This window comes from Periplaneta americana, chromosome 16, assembly GCF_040183065.1.
Source record: "Periplaneta americana isolate PAMFEO1 chromosome 16, P.americana_PAMFEO1_priV1, whole genome shotgun sequence".
Taxonomy (NCBI): domain Eukaryota; kingdom Metazoa; phylum Arthropoda; class Insecta; order Blattodea; family Blattidae; genus Periplaneta; species Periplaneta americana.
The window spans coordinates 135,782,294-135,803,124 of NC_091132.1; the positions used below are offsets into that span (position 1 = coordinate 135,782,294).

Genomic DNA, 20,831 nt, shown 5'->3' on the forward strand with positions numbered 1-20,831 from the left:
AATTATACAGTCACATACTTCCTTGGCTTCAATTTTTTGGGATTCCATTTTCCGTCGCTTGCTAGCTGATTCAGGAGGAACCTCATAGGCCTACAGGTAGATGGCAGCAGCAGTCTGATATTTGAATTACCAGATACATTGTAAATAGTTCCGAGTTCTTCCACAAACAAGCATTCTTTCGTTACGCTTTACTTTTGCAATCTCTAAGCTGTGTTGTGCTGAAGCTGACTACAGCACTTTCCCGCGTAAAAATAGCCAATCAGAGCAGTGATTTCAGCTTTGCACATGCACATAAATGTCTACTGTACATTCTCATATGAAGTTCAGAGTAGCACAATGAACCCCCTGAGGCACCAAAGAGCGAAGACTAAACACTGGATAATGCATCATGAATATAACCACAGGAAATTGTTAAATGACAGATCAGAAACTATGGTATTACAGATACATTATTTGAGCAAAAATTATCACTGTACTGTAGCACATAGGAGTCATTCCACGTCAAATCGCACAGCAATAAAACACGACCTTCTCGGAAATGGTCGAATTTTTTTTCATGAATTCCAGACATCAAATAAGGAGACCCGTTTTTTTTTTATTTTCACAATTATTAATTATTTGTGTAGTTATGAATATTTGAAGTTACGCAAATTATGCGCGCACTGTTACATAAAGTCGCTTGGAACTCTATGTCTACATGTAATTGAGATTTGCGGTTTGGCGCATTTGAAAGACGAAATACAACACTTTTTATTACTTTAGGCCTATCACAAATAAATTTAAAATTTGACCTATTTTTTTAATCGTTTCTTTTTCAAAGCAAAATTGCTATATTAAATAGCCAAGTTAAAAATCTGAAAAAAATATAGACTTGTTCGCTGATGTATTATCTGTAAACTACTGCATTTATAAATATGGGATCGGCACCCATACATTTATAACAATTTATTTTCCGGAGGCATGCACGCGCTCGCGATGCCCAGCTAATGAACTGCTTGCAGCCATAGGCTAGAAGGCTGCCCGTGGAAATTCCCCATTGCATCTGATGTCACCATACTAATCATCAAATGATTAATACCTTAAGGAACAGTAAATATCTTATCTAAAATTATTTTATTATTGTCAGATCAGCTAAGAGGGGAAGCCCTTCACAGTGTTGTATGTTTATACTGTAAAATAGCCAAGTGTTTGATGATAGCAAGGCTGGGTAAGGCAGTAAACTTTATGACAGTAAACAGATGGCAGGAGAGAAAAATAATTAGTTTGGGTTTGAATTTCGCGCAGTGACGTGACTTCTATACAACATGAGTGATGGTAAAGATCGCGTAATATATAACAAGTGTTTAAATCCATTTACCTTCCTAATCACGCTTTTAAAAAGAAAAGTACACTAAGACGCGTAAGTCGCGACTTATTGATAAAGCTCAATTTAAAGGAGTCTTTGAGTGTGCAAATATGTGATTTGTTCCGTAAAAATCAATCAATTTCCGCATAGGTCAGGTGAAATAATATGTGAGGCCGGTAGTTCTTGTGATATTAATAAACATGAATCAAATGAAAGTGCGGACAGAGAAAGTGATTATCCCAGTACTTCTTCTAGCAGTTCTATGGCTACAGTGCTAGAAATCAGTAATATTGAGGAATTAAACAAGAGTTTGATGTCAATAGAATCCCCTATCAAGAAAAGAAAGATACAACTAAACGATACCCCCGTGAAAAGTTTCAAAAGTAAAAGGCTCCCTAGCATGTTAAGTTTTTCATGTAGAAGATGCATCATCATCCATTCAAAAGTCAACCATATTTTATTTTTGACGGAATGCAAAGAAAGGTACAACCTGAAAATTACACAGTTATTGCAGACTTTTCTGAAAATTATTCATTTGTAATACAAGATTCAATACAAGGTGTGCAATGGAACATATGCCAAGCCACAATACAATACAATACAATTTTAATTTTACTTCCTACTTTATTTTATTTTATATTCTCTTATAGGCCTATTAATATTATATCTGAACTGTGACCGAACACGAGCGCTGCTCATTCGGTCTCAAATTTTGTTAATACTACTGCATCTCCTTTTTTATGTTGATTGTATTATTTTATTTCTATTTCTCTTGTTTGTAAATATATTTTTTATTCTGTATATTTAAATAAATAAATAAATCCTTTCGTAGTATATTTCAAAGGAGATACAGAAATTCGTTACAAAAGTAATGTCATCTCAGAAACCATGAAACTTGACACCGATCCCTTTCACTTTTTTCAGTCCGAAGCAATCAATTTCTTAAAGCAAGAATTCAACGATATGAAAAAAATCATCTACTTTTCCAATGGATCAAGTTCACAAAAAAAAAAAAAAAAAAGGAATTTTAAAAATAATTGCTTACATGAAGACGATTATGGAAATAGTGCTGAATGACACTTCTTTGCAATGTCGCATGGTAAAGGTCCATGTGTTGGCATTGGAGATACTGTTAAAAGACTTGCCACGAGAGTTAGCCTATACAAGATCCTATAACAACACCAAAAAAAAAAACTGTTTGATTAGTCACAAAAACCACACTGAAAATTTGCAGGCCAGATACATAATCTAAAACCAATAACTGGTACATTAAAATTATATTCTCTCATTCCGTTGTCAAAAACTGAAGATTAGTAAAACAATTTTCTTTCAAGAAAGAAGGTTGACTGCCTCCGTGGTCTGGTGGTCAGCATGCTGGTTTCCAGATCAGGAGGTCCCGGGTTCGATTCCCGGGCTCAGCGCTCGGTGAATTTTTCTTGAAGAAGAAAAATTCCTTGGGTGTCTAGAGTCTGGAAAATTTGTATGAATGTGAGTGTGATTGTGAGTGTGCCGGGTTAATATTAATTAACCAATCATCATAAATATAAAAATACATCAGGACTGTAGCTGGGCATTAACCTGAACACACGTTTCAGCATCACATTGTTGACAAGTAACTCCATCTGTTAGCACAACCATAAAGGATCTAGTAGATGCTATAGAGTTACCAACAACGAAAAAAAAAAAAAAAAAAGTAGGCGAATGAAAATTTAAAGTGTGAATGAAAAGAAACATTTGAAAAGCATAATGTACAATTTTTTGAAGATATCATAATAAGTAAATTAGCAGTGTTTCCTCGAGTAACTTGCAACGTCCAGCGCCGATAATCCTCTTAGCGCGCGTCCACTGCTGCTGCGCCGACCACTACACATTCTGTCATAAGTAATTAAATTTCCATTAAACTATTGGAGATCCCATTCTGATTTTTTCTGGAATTATTAAGAATACTTCAGTGCACCTAGTAGGCATTTTTTAATATTTTTAATAGGGCTATTTCACATTGATGTATATGTTTTAAAAATTGAATTTAAAAAAAATATTTGAAATAATTATATTAAAATTATTTAGTAAATATTTAATAAAAGACAGTACTTTAAGCTTTTAAATGCATTTTTTTTTTTTTTTTCAAAAAAAATTTAACATCAATATCGTTAGAAATATGACGCTTTAAATGTTGCATTGTGCGACATTTTTAACGAATTTTAACATGTAATATTTTAAAAACATGTGGACTTAGGAGGAAATAAAAATACACTTGTTGGTTTATGAGACCCATAGAGTTGGTAAAAAAAATATAAACGCAATCAGAAATATGAAGGTCAAAATTTGTATAATTTTGTGCGATTTGACGTGGAATGAGTCATAGGGATGGGCCGCCCCTGCCCAGTGACAATGAGGATTCTACCTGAGTTAGAAGAAATGTTTACTAATCTAGGCTTCTACTGTATTGTAATACTAACTTTTTTTATAGCCTTTAGTACACCATAGGAGGCGAACTAACTTTTAGGTGATAAAAATTCGAGCCCTAATGGTAAAAGCAATTATTTAATACAGGCTGTATATTAACTGTGAGAGACGGACAAGTTTGTCAGCTCAGCTATTCCACACCAAATTAAACAACATCACAGAAAGCAATTAAAAAAGGACTATGCCCCATATTTTATTCAGCAAAATCTGGTCACCACAGAATAAAAAAAGTTTTATGTCCAGGTGTGCTTTTATATTGTTCTCTATTCTTTAACAGCTGTCACATTGTAACAATTGAAGTGGATGGGGAGAAACAGTGGTAACCCTCATTTTTAGATTTTTATAGCTAAGCGCAGAAATGTAATGGTAAACCTGCTCATACTCTTGAATTCTCAACTTCATTCAGCTTGGTGAAGGTTTATCATTGCTTTCTGTGCTAAACTGGAGAATTAGCACGGTAGTTTTGAACTGTGCCATTATGGTTATGACCAAATTTAACTAAATACACAATGTTGCCAACATAAGAACATGACTTTGGTCTGTGGTGTCGTTAGAAGGAGAAATGTGTTTCTTTTTCTCTCTACCTCCTTTGTTCTGAACATTACTGAGAGATAGCACCACTGTTACTCTTATCTATTTCAATTATTTTTCCGTGGACCACCAAGTTGTTTGGACGACATTTCTACATAGAAGATTAGGACAGATCTCCAATTACTAACAGTATGGTCATCAAAATTGTGTGTCCATTTTATCTCGAACTGAAATCTCTCTCGCATTTTATTTTGTTTCATCACGGCCGAGTGGGTTTATCTGTTCGGTATTGATGTTTCTAGTCGGTCATGGCCTTTATGACAGTTTTTGTTTCGTAATATTGATAAACAATAATATAATTAAAGTGGTGAATAATTTCATGGCCCCTGAATTTTTTTTTTCTCGTAAAAGGTGTGATGCCCTGCTTGTTTAGCTTAAACACTCTGTATAGCTTGACGTAATAGTTAACCTTGTTGTGCTATTGCCCCAGCAAGGCTGAGAGATGACCACCAAAATATGTAAAGTAACCTTGTTGTGCCATTGCTCTATCAAGGCTAAGGTGATCATTGCCAATGTCACGTCAGTACTAAATAATTATGAATATTTCATTGTTCATTATAAAATAGGGACCAGACAATGGTTGACTTTCGTATTTGATTATCTAAATCCTACGTGTAAGATATAAATGTTAATATATTGTACTATAATTTTGTCACAGTACAAGGTACGACAATGTGGATATGACAAGATGGGAAATTATGGTTATTTCTGTAATTCTAAATGACCACAGATTCCACAAGCTCATCCTGTTTATCAATATGTAGCCTAACCTTATATGGTTACACATGTCAACTTTACGTGATTTTGCAAATTGTATGAACCAATTGTAAGCTGACTCCTCATTACAGTTCCGGCCATGAGAGCCAATGGATATTGCCCTTTTTGGCGTCATCCTTTGTTCAAAATTCATATATAAGCAGTGGCTTGGGTTCAGTTCGACCACTCTGCTGAAGACGACGATTAGAAGTTCATTAGTTGCATAGATGCCAGGAGTAGTTAGGCTGAGGCTATAGATGCCGATGTTCTCCAACACAGCACTTTTTACCAAAGTGTAGATAGCTTTATATTTTTGAATTTAGAGAATTTTACTAATTTTGATAGACTTCAATCAACTTCTACCAGGGGAGGATGACCAACTCAACAGTTGCAGTTCTTTCATGTAAGTGTAAAGCTGTGTGTTAAAACATACTGCCTAAACAATTGAGATTTAGTAATTGATATTTTACGCTCATTACAGCCGAACTTGTGAGAGGAATCAGTAACTTTTAATATTTGTATATGACTGCTATGATCAGTTCACTTTACTAACTATTTACTGATAATGTTTTATTTTATTACCATTACATTAAATATTTTATTATTTAGTTCGGTTATTACTGCATTAATCCTTGTATCCACACTCCTCCTATAAAAATCTGACTTTATTTTTCGCTCATTGAGGTCCTTAGCATTGGTACTAGGATTGATAGGCCTTCCACCCAGACTCCCTCCGGGCCAATCCTATCATCCCCTACTATCTGACCCCCTGGGCACGACAAAGGCTAGGTATTCTTAGAAAATATTTGGGGCTAGGCGGGATGAAGTTACAGGAGAATGGAGAAAGTTACACAACACAGAACTGCATACATTGTATTCTTCACCTGACATTAATTATGAACATTAAATCCAGACGTTTGAGATGGGCAGGGCATGTAGCACGTATGGGCAAATCTAGAAATGCATGTAGAGTGTTAGTTGGGAGGCCAGAGGGAAAAAGACCTTTGGGGAGGCTGAGACGTAGATGGGAAGATAATATTAAAATGGATTTGAGGGAGGTGGGATAAGATGATAGAGACTGGATTGATCTTGCTCAGGATAGGGACCTATGGCGGGCTTATGTAAGGGCGGCAATGAGCCTCCGGGTTCCTTAAAAGCCAGTAAGTAAAAGGCTAGGTATTTTCTCTAGGCCACAAATAAAACTGCAATGCGAGGCCACAAATAAAACTGCAACGCGGTCATAATTACGTACTTAATGCTTTAGCAAACATTAACCGGAAATTTACTTTACGTTATTTGAATGATATTCCGTGAAACAACCTTTTTTTCCCTTTATTTCGTTGTCATAACCTACTTTAACATCTTACTACATATGCATTTTCTTTTAGTGCATTCAAAACATCGTCGTTGTACTGCATAAACCTTGCACTTGACTAATGGAGTGATTTATTTAAGAATATAGTCGCGAATTTTACTACCATCATTTTGATTGTCTTTTGTTTGACACGGCTCGGTACAGACAGGTGACTAGTGGCCAGCAAGTAACATCAACTGTCGACATTGCTCTACTGTGCGTAGGGTATGAAAATATAAAAATGAGGGTTACCATAGTTTTTCTCCATATCCTTCAATTGGTAGAGGATCTGGAAAGAAAAGTGGGAAAATATCTATTAAATGCCGCTGGTCCAGAATCTTTTAAGTGTAATGAACCTGTTGATGTATACGTATGAGATGAGTAAATTGAAAATGGGGGTGTTTAACCTGAGATCATTGAGAACAGCTAGTGACTTTATTGCTAAACATTTGGGGATTGAAACCAACTGCCAATCAGCTAAAAGTTAAGTCACTTAAATCGTGATTCACGTTGAATTCCACAAGCTCTTTCAGAATAGTTTGCATTGGTAATGATGACAAAGACAGTATTTACTGTATTTATATTCTTATTTCAGATGAAGAAATTGACGCTGTAAGACTTGAACTCAAGAAATATGGAATCCAAATGCCAGCATTCAAAAAAATTGGTGGCATACTAGCTAATGACCTAGAAGCAGATTCGGCTGTTTTACATGCAGCCATTATTGCCATTAATGAGGCAATAGACAGGAAGGTAACACATAGCATGATATTAATTGAAAGTATATACTATCATCACCTCTCCATAGCCATTGAAGAAGTGGTGTGAAATTATATCGTTAATTTTTTATATTTATAGTAAAAATGTTATTAAAAATAGCATTTTATTGCAGTAATTATTTGAAGAAGTAGCATTATTAGCTAAAACCTGTTGTGCTATTTTATATATTTGACAGGGGTAAAGGAAAATAAGATACGTAATTGGTAACGGACATACCTGAGCAATATTATAATGTTTAGTTAAATAACTGTAATTTCAATTATGTTGCTAAAAATAAGACAAAAACAAAACCCATGTTTTGGCTAGACATAAGGATTCAATCAATGGGTCTTCTGGCATTCCAGTACAGTTTTGAGAGGTTCTTAGTCTTCTAGAGATTAGGATCCAGCTTTCGGCAATGAGTAAATGTTCTCCATTCATTTTAGTGCTTTGGCCCTTGCAGATATTGCAGTGTTCAGAGTTATAAATTTTCATGCAATATAGAGGTGACGCTGGACAGTCATACTCAGTGTTCAGTCGGAAGAGCCTTTGCTGTTGCTCATTTTGCATCACCCAGGGGACACGTACAGTTTAAGGTTCACTGCGGACACGAGCAACTTTGTTCCCCCTAATTAATGTTCCTTTATGTATTTGATCTCATGTGTACAGTTACACATTGTAGATGACCCATTTTACTGTAACAGTATAACATTGAATGAACGAATGTATTTAAATTCAATGGCTATCACCCATTATTATAATTTAAGAATCGACAGTCGAAATATTACAAACGGTGCCTCCTTTCATCTCTACCCTGGAATGATATCCATGTCCATATCAGAGAGCATCAGAGTTATACTCTGTGATCCACATGCTTGTAGCAGACAAAAGCAAAGATCAGTATTGTGCATGTGCGGTTCACAGTATACCAGACCACGATAATGAAGTTCCTGGTCATGTCCTGAAGAACGAAGCGAAATCTGAAAAAAAAGACTCAGAAATAAAAAAAATATTACGCATTCTTCGAAATTGCTCACATTTTGCTGAAAATACAAATTTATCACGGTAATATTCATGTGAAAAAAGGAGCAAAAAGCACACTTCTTATTTTTAATGCATTTATCGCAATTTTGTGCATAAATTTCTTAAATACAATATTTACATCACAATTTAACGGTTGCTGTAACAGTGAAATTCTGTATTTCAAGTACAGTAGCTTCGTTTTTCTCTCTCTTATCATGGTAATATTCATTTACCCATGTATTGTTGGTCCCTATCACCACGGCATGGCGCGTCCTCAGGTTGCGGATCGAGGAGATGGCCTCCAGATATGGAGGGTAGCTGTGAATATATTGAATAAGCAGTCGCGGACAGCCGATGAGGGGTGGTCCTCCAGCTTGGGGGTTGGGCGAAGGGCTAACAACCCATCACCGTAAAAAAACAGCTTGTTACGAATCCTTCAAATAAGCCTCGGAATGGGACTGATTCTCTGGCATGACCACAGTGTTAGTTGGGAGGCCGGAGGGAAAAAGACCTTTGGGGAGGCCGAGACGTAGATGTGAAGATAATATTAAAATTGATTTAAGGGAGGTGGGATATGATGATAGAGAATGGATTAATCTTGCTCGGGATAGGGACTGATGGCGGGCTTATGTGAGGGCGGCAATGAATCTCCGGGTTCCTTAAACACCAGTAAGTAAGTAATATTCATTTACAGCATTAATTCTCAATAATGAAACTGAATTCAGAGGTTTGCAATTGTGATGAAATGTAGAGAAAACTAAAAAAAAAAAAGGAGCAAAAAGCACACTTCTTATTTTTAATGCATTTATCGCAGTTGTGTGCATACATTTCTTAAATACAATATTTACATCACAACTTAACGGTTGCTGTAACAGTGAAATTCTGTATTTCAAGTGCAGTAGCTTCGTTTTTCTCTCTCTTCCTTTCATTTCATAAAGGAATTGTACATTCAAAGCCAACCCATCATTGCTTTTTATTATTACTGCACTTCAGAACACTCATCATTCACCTGATCTCGGCCATGCAGCTCGGAAGTTTTCCTCACAAAGCATCAGCATAAGCTAAGAATTAATATTAGAGGAGAAAAATTCGCTCCGGCGCCAGGGATCAAACCCGGGTCCTTTGTTCTACGTACCAAGCGCTCTCACCATTGAGCTACACCGAAGTTCAATCCATAGCACCGGATCAAACCCCTCTCCTCTCATATTAATTACGATAACAAATGTATTCTGTAGGACCAAAAGAAAATAATCTTTACATAGATTCTTCGAGCAACAGTGCATATTTTTGTACAGATAACTGTGCATATTACTGTGGAATCCCGGCCACCAAGTCACTCAACTGAGTATACTACTTGTATAATGGCAGTTGACTTAATATAAAATGTCAACATACATGCCCAACTTGGAGTCAGGCCACAAAGGGAAAAACATTGGAGGAGAGGGGTTCGATCCTCTGCTGTGAATTGAACTTTGGCATAGCTCAATGGTGAGAGTGCTTGGTACATAGAACCAAGGACCCGGGTTCGATCCCCGGCATTGAAGCGAATTTTTCTCCTGTAATATTAATTGTTACCATAACAGATGTATTCTGTAGGACAAAAAAATAATCTTTACGTATAAGCTAAGAAGACCAAAGGAGCAAAGTGTTGCTCATGACTTGCATAAATATTACCCATTTTACCGTCTAGGATGACTACTGATGCAGGTCTTGAATGTACGTCTTTGTTGTTGTTGTCTAGTGCCTTGCATTTGGCAATGAAGCCATTAGCAGATGTATGTCTTTGTAATATATAGACATTTTCACGTTATTGTAAAATCTCTTTTCTATTCACAGGATTCTTCAGCTACTTTGGAGACATTGTGTAATCCAGCTGCAAGGTTATATAATGTATTTCCAGAACATGCTATTTATTATCAAGAGATTCTGCAAAGAGCCAAGATAAATAAAATAGAAGAAACAATGAACAGGGTATGTTTACTAAATGTTTAGTCATTGGTATATTTTAAATGATAGAAATGTCTATTCTGTAGAGTGATTTTCTCACTGTACCTTTTAAAATTACAATAAGTTATTAAAGAATTGAGATAGCATAGCTATACTACTACTATGTGCATTCCATAATGTCTGATAGGCAACGAAACATTGCCGACAGAGGAGGCGAGAAATATAATTGCTATTCAACCAATGACAGAGGTCTCATTCCGTGCTTGTCTTGAAGTTGGGTGAGGGTAGAACACTTCAAACCACCCAACTTCAAGTTAAGCGTGGAGTGAGATCTCTGCCATTGGTTCAATAACAATTATCCCTCTCGCTCTCTGCCGGCAATGTTTACATCGTCTGTCAGACATTATGGAACAAAGTATCCAACTTCTTTATCCAGTGGATACTTGATTGGTTTCTTCAAGAATTAATGTGCCAAGGCTTCAGATCACTTCGCTGTCTTGGACATTGTCCATGGTATTCCACTCAAAAGTGCATATGTATTATGCTAAAAACAGTGATTATGGTTAATTGAAAACTGATGGAATTAATGGCAAGGCACATGGAGTAACCCATGAAAACATCTCAAACACTTACTTACTTACTGGATTTAAGGAACCCGCAGGTTCATTGCCACCCTCACATAAGCTCGCCATTGGTCCCTATCCTGAGCAAGATTATTCCGGTCTCTACCATCATATCCCACCTCCCTCAAATCCATTTTGATATTATCTTCCCATCTATGTCTTGGCCTCCCCAAAGGTATTTTCCCTCCGGCCTCCCAACTAACACTCTATATGCATTTCTGGATTCGCCCATATGTGCTACATCCTCTGTCCATCTCAAACGTCTGGATTTAATGTTCCTAATTATGTCAGGTGAAGAATACAATGTATGCAGTTCTGCGTTGTGTAACTTTCTCCATTCTCCTGTAACTTCATCCCTCTTAGCCCCAAATATTTTTCTAAGAACCTTATTCTCAAACACCCTTAACCTATGTTCCTCTCTCAAAGTGAGAGTCCAAGTTTCACAACCATAAAGAACAACCGGTAATATATTTGTTTTATAAATTCTAACTTTCAGATTTTTTGACAGCAGACTGGATGTTAAAAGCTTATTAACCGAATAATAACAGGCATTTCCCATATTTATTCTGTGTTTAATTTCCTCCCAAGTATAATTTATATTTGTTACTGTTGCTCCCAGGTATTTGAATTTTTCCACCTTTTCAAAGGATAAATTTCCAATTTTTATATTTCCATTTCGTACAATATTCTCAATATTCTCGTCACGAGACATAATCATATACTTTATCTTGTCTCAAACACTATCTTCAGAAATTCCACTTAGACATGCTGAGATCTGAATCTGTGTTTCTGGTGTGGAATGTCACCATTGCTTGCTGTTCTGTTAACAGTGCGCCCATAAATCTGTTTGAGTAGTGAATGGATCCTTCTATATTTTGGAACTTTCTTAATAAGAAATGTATTATTGCATAAACAATATAAAGAATTTTTATCACTTTTCATTATACAGAATGAGTCAAAAGTTAGGAACCATAGTGTTATTCACTTCAGCTTATATTGTCTATATGATATGCTCAATATGGTGACCCTCTTCAGCAAGGCACATGTTCAGACGACACTTCCATTTCTTCAGGACACTGAGAATTGTGGCAGGTAATATTTGCGTGGCAGATTCCATTATCCTCCTTTGCAGATGGAATAAACTACTGCCTTCAGGTGATGCCATAAGTAGTAATCCATTGGTGTGAAGTCAGGATACCTCGCTGGCCACTCAAGACCCCCACCAACCTATCCACCTTCCTGGAAACTGGTCATCCAGCCACTGATGTATGATGTGGCAGGACACCATTCTCTTGAAACATTGTAGGGAACTCACCGTTCTCATTCAGAACTTATGGCACGACACACTCCTCTAAGAGAGTTTTGTACTCCTGTGCGGTCAAAATATTTTCTATAAAAAATGGACCAATGATTCTACCACCCCATACCCCACACTACATCATTATCTTCTCCTCACCCTGCAACTTTGACTCATCTGTCCAATTGGGATTGGTGTCGTTCCACAGTCGCCAGTTCTGCGTATCTGAACATGTACATTGCTGAAGAAGATCGCCTTATTGAGCATAAGTGAATAACACTATGACTTTTGACTCACCTTGTATTTAAATAGTAATATAGAATAATTAATGTAGTTTAAAAGTTTTCTTTCTACAATGTCCCTTAGACCAGTTCTATGACATATTTCAATAAAGAATGTATTACTTTTGTAAGTTTAATTCAAGTTCTATATAATTTAGATTTAGGCACTTGCAAGTATATTGAGGAGTTATTTCTTTCATGTTGCATTCCTACAATTGTAAATCACCTTGTTTGCTCCAGCAATTATTTATCAGTGAATTTATTGTAGATGTCCTTTTCTGAATTTGTGAATTGCTATTTGTCATTTCTGTTTAAATCTTGTCAATGGATTTTCTGGATTGGTTTGTTTATACTTTTTTTTTTGAAAGATGGGACATGACAGGAGCGTTGCGATCGGAAAAACAACTGAATGTCACATAGCGTGGTAGGCCTGTTGCTATGGTAACAACGGTTGAGTTGCCAATGGTAACAATGGTTGAGTTGCCAAACTTACAGTTTCCATATGGCGAGTGCTTAATAGCTCTCTTGGCTACATTTATTGTGCACACAATGTTAGCATTGGCACGTTTCGTCTTTGATTCTCTGTCGATTTTTGTATTGTTTTCTTACCTTCGCGTCAATTGTCAGTGAATGTTTTACCGTCAGCCATCTTAATGACAATTGCTAGCTACCATCAGCTGGTAGCGTGGTAGTCCATATTGGCAACCTGGCACTGTAGTTCCAAGCTCAGCCGCTTAACTGTCATGTCCCATCTTTCAAAAAAACAAGTATGGTACCAGCTATGCTTCGTTACAAATTTCTCCTACTTACAGAGAATGTGTTCACTACAGTCTCTGTTTATGTTAATTTTGATGAATTTTATTCCTCTAATTTGTAACTTTCTCTCTGTAGGTCATCTGCTAAGTCATTTTCAAAGATTTATGTGCGTGATGGTATCTACCAAAATTAATGTCTGTAAATTTTGTTTTGGTATTAGTACCAATATGGTTATGCTTGTTTCATGGGTTATACTAGGTGAATATCTCTGGTTGAGGTTTTGGCTGATATGTACATCTATTATCAGGCAATACATCTCACTTGACAATATATGTCAGAGGAAGAACAATATTGTTTGTATGCATCTGAAGTCTGACTAGTGTAATATGTAGCTAGTTAGCGATGTATGCAATGGAGGGAGAAAGAAACTGGCCACCCTACCCACCCATTATTTCCTGGCCTAGTTGTCTCATATGTAGTGCCTTCTTGGTATCACTTGTGAAATTCAGACCTGTCTTCGGACATTTGACTAAAGAACAACAACTAGGTGAATAGGTTATATAGGATCTGCAATACAGCTACCTGGCGTCCCTCCAAGACTTCAATTAAAGTATGCAGAAGCTTACTATTGCTGTTATGCTGCACAGAATCTCTATAATTTGACACACACAAAACTGTTAATGTAAAATATTACTAAATATAAGCAGTTACTCATTTACTTACTTAAATTAAGAAATTTTCCTTTTTGTTTGGAACATTTGTTGCACCTGTTTAAGAAGTAACGTATCACTTGCTGCAGTTCCTGTTGAAAATCGGAGACAATGTTTGCCTAGTTGCTACTTTCAGTTGTTCCAAGGTATGTGGATTATTGTCGTACACTTTTAGAGTTCTCCCAGAGATAAAAGTGAAGGGAAATGCGAATTCATGCTTCTTGTCCAGCATCATTCTGCAGGTCGATTCCGAGCTTCAACTGCTGTGGTATGGCGGTTTCTTAGAACCTGGCTGACGAGAAATCGGTCATCTCGGGCTGAAGTCTTCCTTTTTCTGCGAGATCTAGGTCTTCTGGAGTAACTCTGTGTTTCCCGGAACCATTTCATAGCCTCTTGCACCGTGGTGTATGATAGCAGCAGCGTAATGGAGGCTGCATCCGTCATCAATGAGAGCGACATCTGTGGCAACATTTTGGGGTGACAGAGGCAATGTCTAAACTAAACTTACTGACGAAATGGCAAACAAACCATTTTCGACAGTTATTAATTTTCAAGAAGGAAAGGAAGCATTAAAGCAATAAAACCTGTTCAATTATTTATGATGACTACCTCACATGTTCAGCACAGAAACACACTCCTTCGTTGTTAGGTGATAAACCGAAGATTAATTGGTGTGAAAGGCGTGAATTTACATGTCAAAAGTTTATAAAAGTGTAATTTTTTAATTTAGTACGATAACAATTATATTATTTCTGAGATTACTTCATAATTTACATTTAAACTTAACTTTTAGTATTTTTTTTTAAGTGATCGGTTTTTTTTGCCGGTCAGTGTATTTAGGATTTGTATATCATGATTAGACAGGCCATTGATTAATGGTTCTGTTGAATAAGAATTCATTCTGCTCTTAATTTGGATGCGCAACTGATGATTCAACTGTTTATATTTAGTAATATAACTTACAAATTAAACCAAACCCTTTAACTCTATTAAATATAGAATATAATCTAAATTTAACAGAAGAAATACTGAAATCAGAAGTAAACACTGAAATACTAAAACAATTGTCTTTAGAGACAATTAATATTAGTTACCCTCCACAAAACTGGCTTCATTTATACACCGACGGATCCTTGATCTCCAGAGAACAAGGTGCCGGTGCAGGTGTTACGTGCTGTCTCTTCTCACTTTATAGATCTCTTGGATATGGAACAAGTTTTGATGGTGAAATCATTGCAATAAGTGAATGTCTCAGGAATCTTCCATGCCACATCAATAAATTTAGGAATGCAGTTATATTGTCAGACTCCAAAGCAGCTATTCTATCAATAGTCTCTAAACACACACCTTCATCTCAAACAGCAGAAATGACTAAAATGCTCTCTCAATTAATATCACTCAATAAAAGAATTGTATTCCAATGGATACCATCCCATTGTGGAATCCTGGGAAACGAGAATGCGGATGCTTTAGCAAAGAAGGGCAGCACTGCTACTTACAGACCTGTTACTAAATCTACGTATTACTCTGTGAAGAGATTTATTAAATCTACATACTTAGACTTCAACAAACAAAATTTGATAACTCAATCCCAAGGGAAAAAAATGGAACTCTCTGCATCAAAATCCACAGTTAATTCCCGATTTACCACGAAAATCGTCTGTAGCTGCATTTAGATTGGCAACAGGCCATGATTGTTTGGCCAAACACCTGCATAGAATTGGAATATATCAGTCCCCTAACTGCCCATTGTGCAACTCAAAGCAAGAAATGGATTCGGAACACCTCAAAATCTGTGCTTCATTGGCTGGTCATGATAATATCTTTGAAAAATATTGGAGTGCAAGAGGTCAAATGACTTTATTGTCAAACGCCTGGCATTAGAAAACAACAACAACATTTAAACTTTTAGTATTTTTTTTAAGTGATTGGTTTTTTTTGCCGGTCAATGTATTTAGGATTTGTGCATCATGATTAGACAGACATTGATTAATGGTTCTGTTGAATAAGAATTCATTCCGCTGTTAATTTGGATGCGCAACTGATGATTCAACTGTTTATATTTAGTAATATTTTACATTAATGGTTTGTGGTGTGTTGAATTACCAACAGTGTGTGGTATATCACCAATAAATAAACTATGCGCAGCTCTTTGTCAGCTGGCAGCCAGGTTACCTTGTTCTATAATCTCTTCCTCCAGTATATTGGTATTCAACTAAATGTTCTGATGCTCGCTATCTGTTAAAATCAATATGTTTGTTATATTTTCATTCAAGAGCACTGTTGTAATTTAATTATTAATTTTGCTTCGAAATTTGAATTATAATTGATACAGTCAAAATGAAAACTGACCAAGTGCAAAAAAACAAAGTTCTGAGAAGGCTAACAAACTGACCCATATATCTAAATGTGGGAAAGTAAGAATTAATTCAACTTTATTACAGTAAACTGTATGCCAATAAGTTGTAACATTTTCAGGTCATTATTCACATAAAACTGAATACTATACAGTTTTTTTTTTTTAGTTTTCTCAAAACTTTGCTTTTGCACTTGGTCAATTTTCATTTTGACTGTATCAATTTGAAATTTTAAGATTTGTATATATATATATATATATATATATATATATATATATATATATATATATATATATATATATATTCCTATTTCTGTATGTTACTATTCTATTTCCAAAATATCTTGAATAGCATTAAAATAAAGGATAAATACGTTTTCTCTTGCAGTCATTAAAGAATAGTTACGTGGCAGATGTATATGATCAATTGCTGACACAAACAGAAATTCAAGACTACTTGTCAAGAGTTAATGGTAAGTATTTTTACTTGGTATGTATAGAACCACCAGTGCAAGTTAACAGTGTTGATTGTGATATAGTCGATAAATGATTTGTATTCATTGACATGTATATCTTTGTATTTGAATATACAACAAGCTGCATGAATGGAGAGCAGTATCTCTGCCTTTTGCCAAAAAAAAATCAATGCATGTCTCATTTTCACAATTTATTTATTGCTTGTTCAGGTATGAAAATGTGTTCAGCTTGCAGAGAGTATTCTGTGCTTTAGTGTATTTTCTCAGTGGTTACATGTTTACCACACTCATCATTAGTCTCGAGACTGATGGATGTATAAGGATGATAAAAAATTCTGTAGCATTGAAGAAGCTGAGTTTCTAATGTCAAGTTGGAGTAGAAAGAAATCTGGAGTACAGTCTGAGTTGGAGTTAGTAGAAATGTAACAACCCTGATCTCGATATAAAGTTTTAATAAAATTCTGTTTTGGTACTCATGCTACTGTGTGAGACACTGAGGCCTTACACATTGATTCACATATCATGGGTCTAATACTCTAACTAGGTAACTCGATATTTGAGTTATCTACTTCAGTGGGTAAGTATTAAGCTCAAAGATCCATTATAATTTATTTAAAAAATCTGATACATAAAGGGTGGTTCAAAAAGAGTGCCAGTTTTGAAACGGCTGGTAAATTTTTGTTTGTCGGTTGGTGACATTGTTTTGTTTAGTTTCTATTTCCAGGAACATTCCGATTGGTGACTGTTTGAATTTCTCGCATTCTGTGTCTAACAATAGAGCAGTTCACTTGTGCGCCGCAACGTGTGTTAATCGTGAAAACATTTTATCGGAATGGAGAAAGTTATGCAGCAACTGTCAGGCGACATCGCGCGATTCTAGGGCGCAATGAAGCACCGAATGAATCAACAGTTCGCAGACTTATGAAAAAGTTCTTTGAGATGGGTTCAACAGTAAACCTTAAAAGTCCTGGGCATCGTTGTTCTGGCCAATCTGACCAGAACATTGCGGTGGTTTGTGACAGTGTGGCTGTTAGCCCAATTAAATCAATTCGTCGCTGTTCCCAACAGTTGGGCTTGAGATGTTCTTCAGTACGGAGAATTCTCCGGTATGATCTCAATTACCATCCCTATAAAATCCTGTAAGCTCTAGTAGATGCATTGCCAGTAGAAAGAAGGAAAGTCGGACGACCTAAATGAGATGGCTGGATGACGTTCAGGCTGACCTAACAAAAGTTGGAATTAGAAGATGGAGAACACGAGCATTAGACAGGAGTGATTGGTCGGATGTTCTGAGGGAGGCTAAGGCTAAACTATAAGGGCCATAATGCCGATGATGATGATGATGATAACGATGATAAAATTCAGTTGACGCAGCAGCTGAAAGTGACGGATCACCAGGAGAGACGACAGTTTGTTGACTGAGTTCTGAGAAGGCGACAGGACGACGGCTTCGCAAACAAAATCATCTTCAGTGATGATGTGCACTTGCACTTAAATGGATTTGTGAATAATTAGAACTGCCGTATCTGGGGTTCAGAAAATCCTTGCATGATCGAAGACAAGGAAATGCATCCACGAGTGACAGTTTGGTGTGGCTTTTGGTCGGGCAGCATCATCGGCCCTTATTTTTTTGAAGATGAGGTAGAACAAGCTGTGACAGTCAATGGCGACCAATACCGTACGATGATAAGGGAGTTTTTGTGGCTTCATTTGAATGGAATGGACATTGAAGAATTGTGGTTTCAGCAGGATGGTGCCACCTGCCATACTTCCTGTGAAACAATTCAGTTTATCCATGAACAGTTCCCAGATCACCTCATTTCGCGCAATGCTGATCATCAATGTCCACCAAGGTCATGAGACTTAACTCCTTGTGACTTTTTTCTTTGGGGTCATCTTAAGTCATTGGTGTATGCCAATAAACCCCGAAACATCCATGACTTGAAGGAGGAAATTTGACGAGTTGTTGACGAAATGGAAGTGGAAACTTGTCGTGCAGTCATAGTGAATTTCATGGACAGAGTTCTTGCATGCCAGCACAGTAGAGGAGGTCATATGCCCAACATCATGTTTCATACATGAAATGGGAAGGTTAGATGAACGTGTTATGTATTTTGTTTCTGTTTTTTTTTTTTTTTTTTTTTTTTTTTTTTTTTTTTTTTTTTTCGTAGAAATAAACGTCATAATTTGATACAGTGAAACCTGTTCAAATCGGAACCTGAATAATCTGGAATGCTGTATATTTCGGAACAATTTATTGGTCCCGGCGAAATTTGTGTGTATTATGTGTAATTTTTCCTGAATAAAACGGAAACTGCCCAACGCGGAAACGGAAACTGTCTGCTACTGTTCAAAACGGAAACAATATTTTGGACATACTATATTTTGTAACTATATTTTGAAACAGCGTGTAATTTCAAGGAAAATACGAAATATGTAGGTTACTAAGATAAAAACAAGTTTTCTTTGCAAAATTCTAGAGGGTATGAGGGTGTGTTGGCCTGTCGATCATAAACTTTATTACCCTGTTGACTAGGCAGACGAGTCCCTTCAAAGATTTTCAATGCTTCACACCCGTATACTGTCGTAGCTAAACAGAGCGCAAGTGTGGTGATTTCCAGGTAAAAAAAAAAAGTTGCATAAAATGTGGCATTAACATTAAGTGATGAAATAAAAGTTATCGAGATAAAGGAAAATTAGAAACAAAGTCTATGTGAAATAATATTGAAGTACAGTTGTGGAAAACTCAGGTGTGACACTTTAAAAAATAAAGATCATAATGAGTGATGGCGTGCGGCTAATATTGGTGACACAAAAGGAACCAGAAAGCAACTGTTTATGTGAAAATAAATGAACTGTTGTGGGAGTGGGTTCTTCATGATCTTTCAAAGAACAAGTCAATTTTTGGATCTGAACTGGGAAAGAAATTAAATAAACCAGAATTCAAGGCTTCTAATAGATGGCTCCTAGTCCAATTAATAATGTGCAGTGATATGCAGTACAGTATTAGAGTATAGTGTTAGATATTAAACAGAATGAGAATAGTAAACTTTAGTAATGTTTAGTGACTAATGAGTGAGTTACGATAATGTTTATACAGAAAATGAGATTTTAATGAAGATGATTCACAAACAGAAAGCTGATTTAATGTGATGAGTGTTAAATTGAATATTTTGTACTTCTTCCAGTTTGCGGCATGCCATTTTCATGTATATGAATGACAAAATATTCCATTTTAATGTCACACCTGAATAATACGGAAACCTGTCCACAACGGAAAAAAAATTAGGACCATGTCACTTCCGTCTTGAACAGGTTTCACTGTATATCAAAACCGGCGCTCTTTTTGAACCACCCTATAGCAATAATACACATGAAGACAATAAATTAGATGCACAAAAGCTATTTTCTAATTATCTCAAAACATTAGATTTGCAGTTATCTGATTATAGTATTAGACCTGCGATATATTATTCAGAAAAATGTAATTGACAAAAATTAATGTAATAATTTTATGTTTGAAATTTATAAACAGCAAACTCTACATCACCCTTTTTCAAACTTTTTTCCTTAAGTACCACTTAGCACTTGCAATGAGGTCTGAGGTACCACCTGAGAGGGAGAAATTCACTTTTCACTGAAATGAAAACAATTAAATGTGTTTCAATTACTCTATTTTTGTTTTTAGCATACTGTTTTGCTGATTTATAACAAATACTTGAAACTTTGCATATTAACACAAGTATAAAAATATTATTACCAAATACAAAAATAAAATTTTGTTAAGTTTTAAAATTTTAAATGGTATTAGATATTAGCAATATAGCAGTTTAAAAAATATATATATTTGAGCAAGAACAAAAGCAATATGTGAAAATATGGAAACATTTCTCTCAAATGAAAACATAATATCAACATATTTAAATTTACCATAAGTTTACTTCTGTCTCTATTCAGGTTGATAATATATTGAAATGATGTATTATTTCAGAACTAATGAGATGTGTAAGCTGCTTTGTTGGTATTAGGCTTCTAATATCTAAACTATGGATACTCTCTCATTGCTGGATCTATAGTAATGACATAGCAAA

General features: G+C 35.9%; 1 protein-coding gene across 3 annotated transcripts in view; it reads left to right on the top strand.

Annotated features, from left to right (window-relative positions):
- Nucleotides 1–20,831, top strand: part of LOC138691246 (ras GTPase-activating-like protein IQGAP1) — a 207,117-nt gene that overhangs the window by 42,136 nt on the left and 144,150 nt on the right. For 2 of the 3 annotated variants that reach the window (XM_069813067.1, XM_069813068.1), the window contains exons 5-7: nucleotides 7,108–7,265; nucleotides 10,131–10,265; nucleotides 16,653–16,737. In XM_069813067.1, coding sequence (XP_069669168.1) covers nucleotides 7,108–7,265; nucleotides 10,131–10,265; nucleotides 16,653–16,737 — 378 coding nt within the window. Of the gene's footprint in view, nucleotides 1–5,362; nucleotides 5,562–7,107; nucleotides 7,266–10,130; nucleotides 10,266–16,652; nucleotides 16,738–20,831 lie in introns of those variants that run through there. The other variant, XM_069813069.1, reaches the window with a different exon arrangement.